This window comes from Malaya genurostris, chromosome 3 (assembly GCF_030247185.1).
Source record: "Malaya genurostris strain Urasoe2022 chromosome 3, Malgen_1.1, whole genome shotgun sequence".
Taxonomy (NCBI): domain Eukaryota; kingdom Metazoa; phylum Arthropoda; class Insecta; order Diptera; family Culicidae; genus Malaya; species Malaya genurostris.
Window position 1 is genome coordinate 133359197 of NC_080572.1, and position 13545 is coordinate 133372741.

Consider the following 13545-nt stretch of genomic DNA (forward strand, 5'->3'; position numbering starts at 1 on the left):
AATATGCTATTCCGAAATGAGATAATCGACGTCAAAAATCGTTGAAAATTTTAGTAGTGAAAATGGGGAAAGTTTCGCAATTCACACAATCGGTCAACTATCAATTCGAATTTGAACGTGTAAAAAAATCGTGTCAATTTTATTCGTATTCACGACATCCAGTTATGTCTCTGACATTACACACCCGTACTTTTTTTGCTGATCTCAAAGCGTAGGTTAGTGGTCGATAATCAGTAAAAACTATGAATTTCCTAGCTTCCACCAAGAGTCGAAAGTATTGTACTGCTAATTTTATGGCGGTCAATTCTCTCCCGAACGTTGAAGCCCTTTTTTTTAGACTCAGAGAATTTCTGTGAGAAAAAACCCAGCGGATGCCAGTGACCGTCGTTGTACTGCTGAAGTACTGCCCCGGTCGATGTATTCGACGCATCCACCATCAAACTTAAACGCTTGGTTGGATCAGGATAATGCAAAAGATTCGCGATGCTTTGCTTGCAGTTTTCGTTGTCGCACCAGTCTTATTTTCTTGTGTCATTTTTTCGGTTCCCTTGTATAAGGTTGCGCAGGGGAGCTTGTTGGTCTGTAGCGTGCGGGAGAAAACGTTTATAACTGTTTATTAGAGCTAAAAACCGGCGAAGCTCTTTGACTGTAGTTGGTAGCTTATAGTTTTGGAGCGCTTGTACTCTGTCCGGCAGTGGTCGAATTCCATCGTGATTCACGAGATAGCCGAGAAACTCCATTTCGCGCTGTGCAAATCGACTCTTCGAGATATTTATAACCAATCCATGCTTGTGAAGGCGCTCTAGCACGCGGTGCTGTGATCACGGTCCTGTTCTTCGTTAGCGTAGGCGATACAAATGTCATCCACAAAAATAATGACGAAATCGAGATCGCCGAGAATCTTATGCATGAAACGTTGGAAAGTCTGCGATGCATTTTTTAGTCCGAACTGCATTCTTGTGAATTCGAAAAGTCCGAATGGTGTAATCACGGCAGTTTTTAGTATATCGATTTCCTCCACAGGAATCTGATGATAGGCCCATTCCAAATTGAGTGTTGTGAAAATAGACTGACCATGTAGTGCGTTAAGAAGGTCGTGGATATGCGATACCGGGTATCGGTCCGGTACGGTAAAAGCATTTAGACGTCTGTAATCGCCAACGAATCTCCAACGATATCATAATCATAATCATAATCAGGATTTATAGAGTTTGTGAGATTAGATCCGAATAAATGATACTATTTCTATTCAATAAACAGTTGTTTTTTGCGAATTTCACGGTTATATTTATGATGTAATGAGTAATATGAGAAAGGCATCATTACACGACTAGGTGGATTTAAATAGGTTTTTCTTTACTAACACGATTATGTCATCCATGATCCATGAATTCTGCTGGAAAATTACCTCTTAGCGCTTTATTGATGATTAAATTTAATTCTCCATGAATTGTATCAAATGCAGAAGTTCAAATTCTTTTGGAATACCATCATGACCCGGCGATTTTCGATTGCGCTGGATTTTATGGCTGTGAATATTTCTGCAGTCGTTATATCATACATGCACGCTTCGTTTGCTTCATCGTGTTCAGGTATCACTGTGTCACTGTCGAACCATCATCACTCGCTGCCTCATGTTCATACAGCTTTTTGAACAGTGTTCGTTCTCATCTTGTAGTAGTGTGATGGTAGTTTTCTTGCGCCTTCTTTCACTAAGCTGGAACACTGAAAGAGCCTCCCCTCCAACGAAAGTTTGATGAATTCGGGTTAACATTTGCGAGAACTCTTTTTGTAATGATAACATTTCCGCTTTGATTCGATTTATATTTACAAGCATCATAGGATTTTGGAAATAATCGTCATACGCGGCTCTCAATTGTGCATATAATCGCTGGAACTTTTGATGAAACTCATTGAGAGACGATTTGGACTTCCATCGAAAAAAGGAGGTTATTTTGGGTTTTGCAAAATTGATTCACCATGAGGAATAGTTTCGTTTTTGTCTGGTCCTGTATTGCCATCTTAATTGAAGATCATCAAGGCTCTTCAGCTGATTATTCAGACCCCTACTTATATAAACGCGATCTAATCTTGAAGACGAATTATGGGTTATATAACAGATCGGCTGAAAAGTTCGTATCGTTTCTATGAGAGGGCGCCACTAGAATTATATCCATACCATTTTCAGTTAGTACCAACCTTCAAAAGATACGTGTATAAATTTGACAGCTGTCTGATTATTAGTTTGTGAGATATTGCTTTTTGAGTGAAGCTACTTTTGTTATTGTGAAAAAAATGGAAAAAAAGGAATTTCGTGTGTTGATAAAACACTACTTTTTTATGAAAAAAAGTGCCGCCGATACCAAAAAATGGCTTGATGAGTGTTATTCAGACTCTGCACCGGGCGAAGCAACAATTCGTAAGTGGTTTGCAAAATTTCGTACTGGTCATATGAGCACCGAAGACGATGAACGCAGTTGACGTCCAAAAGAGGCTGTTACCGATGAAAACGTGAAAAAAATCCACAAAATGATTTTCAATGACCGTAAAGTGAAGTTGATCGAGATAGCTGACACCCTAAAGATATAAAAGGAACGTGTTGGACATATTATTCACGAATATTTGGATATGAGAAAGCTTTGTGCAAAATGGGTGCCGCGTGAGCTCACAATCGATCAAAAACAACAACGAATTGATGATTCTGAGCAGTGTTTGGAGCTGATATATCGAAATAAAACCGATTTTTTTCGTCGATATATAACAATGGACGAAACATGGCTCCATCACTTCACTCCGGAGTCCAATCGACAGTCAGCTGAGTGGACTGCACGCGATGAACCGAACCCAAAGCGTGGAAAGACTCAACAATCGGCCGGTAAGGTTATGACGTCTGTATTTTGGGATTCGCATGGTATAATTTTCATCGACTACCTTGAAAAGGGAAACACCATCAACAGTGACTATTATATAGCGTTAATAGAGCGTTTGAAGGACAAAATTTAAAAAAAAGGCCTCATTTGAAGAAGAAAAAAGTTTTGTTTCATCAAGACAATGCACCGTGTCACAAGTCGATGAAAACCATGCTGAAATTGAACGAATTGGGTTTCGAATTGCTCCCTCATTCACCGTATTCTCCAGATTTGGCCCCCAGTGACTTTTTCCTGTTCTCAGACCTCAAGAGAATGCTCGCTGGTAAAAAGTTTAGAAGCAATGAAGAGATAATCGCTGAAACTGAGGCCTATTTTGAGGCAAAGGACAAATCGTACTACAAAAATGGTATCGAAAAGTTGGAAGATCACTATAATCGCTGTATCGCCTCTGATGACAATTATGTTGAATAATAAAAACGAATTTTGGCAAAAAAATGAACTTTTCAGCCGAACTGTTATGTATGTCCAGTTTCCCTGGGGCAAAGCTTTTCCACACGTCGTAAAGTTGTTGTTACACGGTTGTTTTTAGAGATGAACTCGTATTAGATCCTGTAGCATCAATGGTACGCAGAACATAATTAAAATCACCTGCGAGTATTATGTGTTATATCTGATGGCGTAGATAATAAGCCAACGTGGAGTTAAAGAAACGTTCTCTTTCTGCTCCAAAAGCCGTGCCTGATGGTGCATATATGTTACATAAACTTGTGTTCTGTATGCGAAGTGCGATCAATCTACCATCTAGACTCTTTTCAACATGCGTGTATACTATATGCTCCTTAAGCGCAATTGCGTGTTTGATATGGTGTTAATATTTATTGTTGCGAGATTGTAACTGCGATGATCCATCTACATGGAACCACCCGCGATCCCATTTCAACCAGAATATTAGTTGTTTTTCTGAATTCGATTGGTTAAAATTTGGTACAACTAATCGATTGTTGTTTTAATTAAACTGTCATTTTTGTTTTTCGATTAGCAGAAACGATGGTTGAAACAACTAATTTAACTGTTTGAAAAAAAAAAAAATGCTGTCAATTAGTGGGGACACATACCTTTCAATTTCAACAAATATTTTAGTTGAAAGAACTGGTGTTGTTATTGAAACAAAATTCTGTTAGTTGAAAAATAAATCGGTTTTATTTGTTTTAGACATGAGTATTGAAAGTGAAAAAATGAGTATTGAAAGATGCCTTCAAACGGTTGAACTAAAGTTATGCACTGATAATTTTACTAAGTTAATATGAGCTTAGGTGCATTCAATCGCAGCGCCTCTGTGTGTTTGAAACCCTTCGCTCTTGTTACTTTTATGAATTAAATTCATGTCAAAAAGCGTTTTATTGCTAATGCATGAACATCATCATCGGTATCAAACAGTTGGAAGTAAAACAGTCTGCTGGAAGTAAATCAATGATCGAATTTGAAGTATAAAATTTTTGCGCATACCTGAAAGATTACGAGATGATCATTCTTTAACATTTTCTAATTTGTCACCAGATCTTTTTCATCTTAAACAAGGTTAACTTTAACACAACACCGCTGTTAGATAAACACTTGTTATCATAAATTTTTCAAATCGAATGAACACAATTTCACCAAACGCTTTAACCATCGATGTTGTTTTCATTGACATTTGTTGTTGATTTTGCATTGCGATTATTGTTTTGCTTTCAACTGTCTCCGGTATTTGACAGCATTCAAAACAACATATTTTTCAACTACTTGAATATATGCAAATCAAAAACCATTTTGGTTGAATCAAAAAGAAATTAGTTAAATCAACTATCGCAAAAATCAAAAACTGCGATATCGCAATTTTATGATCGAAGGGTTCTCCGTGTAGTTCCCATCACTCATTCTCTCAACCTCACTTTCGTGTCGTTGTTTCTTATCTGGGGGTCGTTCGCGTAGTCGTCGGCTTATCGATGATGAAGAAGAATCATCTGTTTCGTTCCCATCCTTTCTTCCGCTCGATGTGACTTTTCGAAGCATTTGTCCTTTCGGTATTGTTTGTTTTTGATCGCTTGTATATTTTCGGCATCAAGTGTTAGAGTATCGTGTTTACCTTGGCGTGGCGCCAGCGTCGGCGGTGGCATTTTTGTATTCATTACTGGCACCGTTTGTTGGATTGATCCCTGGGCGTTAGCACAACCTTGAGACAGATTGAATGATGCTTTCGCGGTCCCAGTGCTTGTCTGTATCCTTACTCAATGGAGAAGGATGCATACTAATGGTGCCATGGGTAATGTCTGACAAGAAGAGGCAACAATACACAGAATGGGAACAATAAAATGGATACGTTCCTCTTTCTGAGAGTGCCAAACTTGTCAGGCATTGTCCATGCTACAACAAATAATACACATTGATCTAGAGTAGAGAAGCGATCTACTAATCAAGTTTGATCTCTTTTGCAGTATGCAGTTGGTTTTATGATGACGGAATCATATACTATTTGTTACCTCTTGGAACCGCAAATGGAGTGGATAACAGCGCCCGAAACATCCACACATAGTAATTTAGTTGCTTGTTGGAAATAACTCTCTCTTAGATTACATTGTAGTATGCTTGGCGCTTTCTCAGACATTTGACACTTTTACTTAGATCCAAACTAATGATTCACTCACTCATCAATCATCACTCATATGCTACTATGCAAAACATATATTTATTTCCTCTTCCAAGATTGTAGATTAAGTACACCATCAAGCCATATTTAGTAAGTATAATTTCAATTGAATATCTTCTTTAAATATTTCAGCAACAAATTTGCTCATGGTGAAAGGATCAATGCACAATTCCTGGCCGCCAGTGTTCAGTTGGTCAACATAGACTACTTCGTCTGACAAGGAATTGAAATTGTATATCCTGGATCCATAAATGGGCCCGCTTTAGAATCTGCGCTATTCAGCTGCCCGACCGGTAAATCCAGAAGAAAAAAAAATACTGGCACCGTTTGTTGGACATTGTTGTTTTGGCATATGCGCATGTAAATTAGATTTCGTGTTGAGGGCTTTCGGACCGATTTTCGCTACGTTCGCGTACGATTTTTTCTCGGCTTCGAGTTCCTGTATTAACAGGAATTCATATATGAGCAAACTCTTCCCAGTGTTTACATGTTTGACGCTGACCATATTAGGATAGGGCAGTTATTTCTCCGTCAACCTTAACAAAGGACGGGATTTTCTTCTTCACTATCATCTTAGCAATTCGCACACCAGTCGGAATATTGCCAAACACATATTTGCTGTCCCATAGTTGTTCGTATATTGAGTATATCTCGTCATAGTCACTCAAGAATTCCTTGATAGAATCGTTTGTTACGTCCTCGGAGAGATCGTACGATTTTACTTCAACTGCGCCATCCTTCATGATGATACGCAGTTTGTTAACTTTACCATCGATCTCGACATCATGCTTATCATACACATTGAACAATTTCAATGTCGGTGGTCTTCACGATAGCGCACCCGAGAAATCTGCTACATTGTATGCGTTGCACCTCTTCTCGTTTTAGACTGAGAATATCACTGACGAATTGATGCACTTCTTCGTAAGATGGTTTCCTCGGAATGTTTGCGTAATCAACGCGAAATGTATTTTCGCGACGATTCATACCTATCGACGAAAGATTTCGAAAAACTTTGACCCGATGGTCAAGAAGATATATATATGTTAAATATTATCGATGAAGTTTGTGATAGACTTCCAGAAAACAATACGTGAGAAACTCAACTGTTCGGCTTGGATGTTAAGCGCTAACTGACTGATCGTTCGCATTACAACATAAATCACCGAAAAGTGAACAACTGAGAAAATGTTACGAATAGGCTTAAGAAACTTTTACAAAGAGCTATAAAAGTTATTCTTCTGTTGAAGTATGCAAATCAGAAATAAAACAATTAGTCAAGTGCAAATCCATAACAAAATATTCAGATTAGTGCACCTCAACACCAGGGTGACGACAGCTGTTCGTTTGAAAGACACATATTTGACAATATCGTTCCAAACGAGCAAACGAGCTGTCAAACACAAAGCTAACATTGCCAAAATTTGGATTAAATGTTTTGAATTGTTGCTAACATTACGGATGAGATGTCGTCATTTTGGTTTTAGACACTCATTTTTATCGTTTATTTATACCCGGTTTTAACCTAATTGTGGTCGTTCGCCGGGTATCTTTTAGACACTCTACATTAAAGAAGTGCAACTAACATTAAATTGCTATACGTTCGAGAAATATGAACCAAACATTGTTCAATGCTCAAAGGTTAGAAATTTAGGAATTCATTAGTATTCTATTAGTTGCTTTCGCTTCTATATCCTTTTCTATGTCTATTTATTAACTAAATTGTGGTCGTTCGCCGGGGTACAAAACTATTTTCTTCGGTGCTTTTTGTGGGCGTTAAGACTAGCCGTTTTGATTGCTATGAGAAGGAAGCCTTGTTTTAAAAGAGCATTTAACAAATTATCGCACCAATTGTATCAATTTGCACTGTGCTGTTCCTTCGCGGAATTATGTTCATTCTGACTTTCAGCTTCTGGTCTTTTGTATTTGAGTGAAATTCAGTGAATAGTGTTTAACATTTGATAAAGTATATTGACTACAATACGATACTATCAATTTATATAATAAATAGTCCTTTCTAGAACTCCAAAACCTCTAGCGGTTCTTTTCAGTACATCAAAAATATCATAAGAACCTATTCGGAAAATTCGAAGTATCAGCTGCACGATTTTGAGTAGTATTAAAACATAAAATTTTTATTCAGCTCTACCGTTTGGAATAGTTTTGAGTTCATTCTTTAATTCCGTACCCGGAATGAAGGAATGAAATTCAGGAATTCCGATAGACGGTGACCATATCGAGATGATTGAAGAGTTTGTGTATTTGGGCTCATTGATGACCGCCGATAATGACACCAGCAGAGAAATTCAGATGCGTTTTTTTGACAGGAAACGGTACGTACCTTGGGTTCAGAAAAACCATTTTGATCAGTGAGATTATTTGACACATACACACATACATACACATACATTGCTCAATTTGGCAAACTGAGTCGATGTTCACAGTGATTGCATAAACCTTGCTGTATGAAAAAAATTTATTGTTAATAGTGTTTCCCTTTACTTAGGAAAAAAAAAAGCTTACACAAGCTTCACAATCAACTATTAATTGTTTGTAATTTATAATCGGAAATGTGAATAGCGAGGCAATCTTATTCGGATTGATATCAATCCAGTTTTGTATCGGAAGGTTTATTAACGAGAACTAAATTTATTTTTCAGTCATTATTCCTCGTATTGATCGCACATTGGCATACATCATTTCCGAACTGGACGAACTGGAGAGAGAAGAATTTTATCGCTTGAAGAAAATTCAGGTACGTATGTTTTCATATTATATTTTGTCAGTTACACCTTTTCATAATGTCGTTCAGATGATCTTATGATTAGCATACCATTATTCTACGAAATTATTATTGTTTAATCTGTTAAAGAACTGTACAGTTTAAGTACTTTTGGTGATAGAATGAATTTTGGCATTAGAAATGCCTCACTTCTCACCATATGTAGCCGGGTAACAATAAAAAATTCACTTAAAAAAAACCAGAGCAATCCACGCCACCAGTGTTTTTCAATGAAAAACGGCATTAGTGTTTTAGTATTTCAAAAAAGCATCATTGAAAATTCTGGTTGAATTTACCCATGTCTTCGGAATCCAATCATAGTACTACAGAATAATAAATCCGAGCATGTTCAGCTGTCCTCGGGCGTAATTCAATAATAGTCATAACACTCTGGCAACCTACCCTTCGCTTCTGTCGTCAATTGCTGATGTGAGATTTTTTGACATTTTTATATATAGGGGTGCGAATCCAAAATACTCAAAAAACTTGTCGGGTGTGGGTGGGAGTCAATTTACACTTCGTATTGACAAAGTCGGACCATACCGAGATCGATCGTTCGCTTATAAATGTAAAAAATGAAAATCATTATGTTCTCTGGATCGATCACGGAGTGGACATGACTAATACTGCTTGAAATAGACAATATGTTATTAGGTGGTTTAAAGCATTCTTATGCCTGGAATCGGTCACCAATTTGAATTAACATGATACAATTGGGATAATACAGGGTGATTTTTTAAGAGCTTGAGAACTTTTTTAAACAATAAAACGCATAAAATTTGCAAAATCTCATCGGTTCTTTATTTTAAACGTTAGATTGGTACATGACATTTACTTTTTGAAGATAATTCCATTTAAATGTTGACCGCGGCTGCGTCTTAGGTGGTCCATTCGGAAAATCCGCTTTTTTATCGACAAATTTTGTTCAGCGATGAGGCTCATTTCTGGTTGAATGGCTACGTAAATAAGCAAAATTGCCGCATTTGGAGTGAAGAGCAACCAGAAGCCGTTCAAGAACTGCCCATGCATCCCGAAAAATGCACTGTTTGGTGTGGTTTGTACGCTGGTGGAATCATTGGACCGTATTTTTTCAAAGATGCTGTTGGACGCAACGTTACAGTGAATGGCGATCGCTATCGTTCGATGCTAACAAACTTTTTGTTGCCAAAAATGGAAGAACTGAACTTGGTTGACATGTGGTTTCAACAAGATGGCGCTACATGCCACACAGCTCGCGATTCTATGGCCATTTTGAGGGAAAACTTCGGAGAACAATTCATCTCAAGAAATGGACCGGTAAGTTGGCCACCAAGATCATGCGATTTGACGCCTTTAGACTATTTTTTGTGGGGCTACGTCAAGTCTAAAGTCTACAGAAATAAGCCAGTAACTATTCCAGCTTTGGAAGACAACATTTCCGAAAAAATTCGGGCTATTCCGGCCGAAATGCTCGAAAAAGTTGCCCAAAATTGGACTTTCCGAATGGACCACCTAAGACGCAGCCGCGGTCACCATTTAAATGAAATTATCTTCAAAAAGTAAATGTCATGTACCAATCTAACGTTTAAAATAAAGAACCGATGAGATTTTGCAAATTTTATGCGTTTTATTGTTTAAAAAAGTTCTCAAGCTCTTAAAAAATCACCCTGTATTAATAATAGACCTGTGCGCGCCACGCCACCGCCGCCGATAATTTCGACACGCCGCCAATTTAAGAAAAAGATGATCAGCTTATCAGTTATCACATTTTAATCGTGCCGCCGATTATATTACATCAGCCGAAAAAGTTATTTTATCAATTTATAAATTTGTTTACAGTTTGCATGAAAATTCATTGGAAGCATTTTACGTCTACTTCTACTAAACATCAGTACTACCGACGTCAACCGGAAACAATGCCATTTGATTCAAAGTCTATTTTTTGTCTTTATTTAAAAAAAATTTGAGCTATTGACACATTATCGCAAAACTGAATTACTGGTAGCGACACCTGCAAATGAAAAATGGAACCAAGGTTCATTCGAAAATTTTCATATCGGCAGTAGTGATTTGCAATTTTTTTTCCGTTTATTAAATAGTATAAATAGATATCAGCAATAAAAGTAAATTCGGAGTAGAAGAAAATCGATTTCAAAATGATTACTACTACTTTTGTAAGTGCAAACTACGATTAAATATGGAAAATCTTCAGAAATGTTTAAAATTGGGTAAGGTTAGGTTTTTTTGGACCAACATTTTTTAAAACAGAAACCAGTGTAATTTTGATATCTAAAGTACTAGAATGTTAAGCGATCGAGTATCATTTGACTTGGATCCTTCATTTGTTATTTTCGAGCGTTTTTAAAATGGGATGACTCCAAGTATAATGCTCCATCTTCATAAATAAAATAATAGCGGAAAAAGTTTGTGTAGCTAATGTTCTCTGGTATGCGTGGACCGATTTTTTTTGTTCGAAAGGTGACGTTTATGCGGAGGTTTTGGGCTAAAGTACATAAGGAAAATCCGTTGGGAAAGTAGAGAAAAACTAGAAAATTGGGTCGTTTAGAATTGGAAATTTTCCACTCAGATCTGGAAAGAGAAAATCACCAGTATCGAAATCAGTAGTTAAACAAGATTCTGGTCCGGCAACCCCATGTTGGAATTGTGGGGCCATGCATTATTCAAAGGATTGTACTTTTACCAAACATCGATGTAAGGATTGCAGTCAAGTTGGCCATAAAGACGGTTATTGCTACAGCTCAAAGAAAGTGAAACCGCTCAGTCGGCGACGACCATCAAAGTCGATGCAAACCAACAGTGTACAAGTGCGAAACATTCGGAAACGTAGGAGATTCGTGAAAGCAGTTGTGAATAGTAGACATCAGTCTTCAGCTCGATACAGCGTCAGATATCAGCATCATTTCCGAGCGTACTTGGAGGCAAATTGGACAACCAACATCGAGTCCTGCAACAGTGCAAGCAGCAACAGCAATGGGTAAACCATTGAAACTTCAATTTCAGTGTTCCTGTTCAATTACTATCAATGGAACTATCCGCGAAGGGAGATTCTTCGTGGTAAAGCAGCAGCTCAATTTGCTTGGGTTGGACCTAATCGACTCATTCAATCTCGGGTTGATGCCAATGGATCAGTTTTGCAATCAAGTCAGCAGCTATTCGATGGAAATGGACTCTCTCAAAGCAAAATTTCCAGCAGTCTTCAATAACGAACCAGGTTTATGCACCAAGGCGAAAGTGAAATTTACGCTTAAAGAATCCCCAGTGTTTCGACCAAAAAGACCCAGTGTTTCGACCAAAAAGACCAGTAGTTTATGCTATGTACAGTACAGTAGATACAGAACTTGATCGATTGGAACGTGCCAACATCATCACGCCGGTTGATTTCTCAGAGTGGGCGGCTCCCTTCGTCGTTGTTAGGAAAGCAAGTGGTGCAATCAGAATATATGGCGATTACTCTACGGGTCTAAACGAAGCATTACAGCCACATCAATTTCCACTTCCTCTACCACAGGACATATTCAACAAATTAGCAAATTCGAAGGTCTACAGTCAATTTTTACAAGTGGAGGTACGAAAGCTGCAGAGAGCTACTCACAATCAACACACACCGAGGTCTTTATCGGTACAACCGCCTTCCCCGAGGAGTAAAAGCAGCACCAGGAGCTTTTGAACAGCTTGTAGATACAATGCTTGCAGGATTGGAATGTTAAGCAGGGTATCTTGATGATGTTTTGGTCGGAGAAGCCGATGAAGCAGATCACTGGCGTAATCTTCAAGCAGTTCTTCGTCGTATTCAAGAGTTTGGGTTTACTATCAAAGCCGAGAAGTGTTCGTTTGGACAACGTCAAATTAAATACTTGGGTCATCTAATTGACGAACATGGTCAGCGTCCAGATCCTGCGAAAATCGATACAATATGCAACATGTGCCAGCACCAAAAGATGTTTCTGAAGTTCGTTCGTTTCTGGGAGCATTGAACTATTACGGAAAATTTGTTCCTAGTATGAGAACACTACGGTACCCGTTAGATGAGCTTCTGAAGCATGGTAAAAAGTTCGATTGGTCAGAAGAGTGTGAAAAAGCATTCACCACTGTCAAGCAAATACTCAGGTCAGATTTGCTTCTTACACACTACAACCCGCAGCTCGATATAGTGGTTTCAGCGGATGCTTCATCAGTAGCCATAAATTTCTGGATGGGTCAATCAAAGTGGTTCAGCACGCTTCAAGAGCTCTTACATCGGCCGAGCAATCATACAGTCAGCCAGATCGTGAGGGGCTCGCAATCATCTTTGCTGTTACCAAAATTCCACAAGATGCTATTCGGTCGGAACTTCACATTGCAGACAGATCATGCTCCGCTTCTTCGGATTTTTGGATCGAAGAAAGGTATCCCCGTTTATACAGCGAATCGTCTTCAGCGTTGGGCGTTGCAATTATTGCTCTACGACTTCAATATCGTTTACGTGAGCACAGAGAAGTTTGGCAACGCAGATGTCCTTTCTAGGTTGATCAATCACCACGTCAAGCCAGAAGAAGATTTTGTTGTTGCTAGTATCATTATGGAAAACGACGTAAGATCCATCGCTTTAAATGCTGTTGATTCCCTTCCTCTTAGTTTCAGAGCGATTCAGAATGCAACTCGCGCTGATCCTGTTTTAAAGAAAGTTCATCACTTCATCCAACATGGTTGGTCTCAATCGAAAGCAAACATCTCAGACCGTGAGATCAAGCAGTACTTCGATCGAAGGGAATCTCTGTCTACAACACAAGGATGTGTAATGTTTTCTGAACGCCTTGTTATTCCAACTGAATTCCGAATGCGATGCCTTCATCACCTTCACCGTGGCCATCCAGGTATTCAGCACATGAAAGCGATTGCACGCAGCTATGTTTATTGGCCATCAATTGACTCCGATATTGTTGCGTACATCAAAGCATGTAATAATTGTGCGACAGCATTAGATACATTCTTGTTGACATATCGAAAAACACCGAATTTTTCGGCACCAGAAGGGAAGTCTCCATCCGAAGTTATGTTTTCACGCAAAATTCGAACCAGTCTTGATTTACTTCGACCACCATTAGTTCGAGAAATAACCGATCATCCAGACACAAGATCATTTGAAAAAGGATCATTAGTCTATGCGAAACTGCATTCAAATAATTCATGGAGATGGGTACCTGGAGTGATTCTGGAGCGAGTCGGAA

At 38.4% G+C, this 13545-nt stretch overlaps 1 protein-coding gene across 1 annotated transcript in view; it reads left to right on the plus strand.

Annotated features, from left to right (window-relative positions):
• LOC131434524 (V-type proton ATPase subunit D 1) overlaps positions 1–13545 on the plus strand; it is a 72425-nt gene that overhangs the window by 41249 nt on the left and 17631 nt on the right. Inside the window, exon 4 of the mRNA XM_058601277.1 lies at positions 8217–8311. Within this exon, the coding sequence (XP_058457260.1) occupies positions 8217–8311 (95 nt within the window). The remainder of the gene's footprint in view (positions 1–8216; positions 8312–13545) is intronic.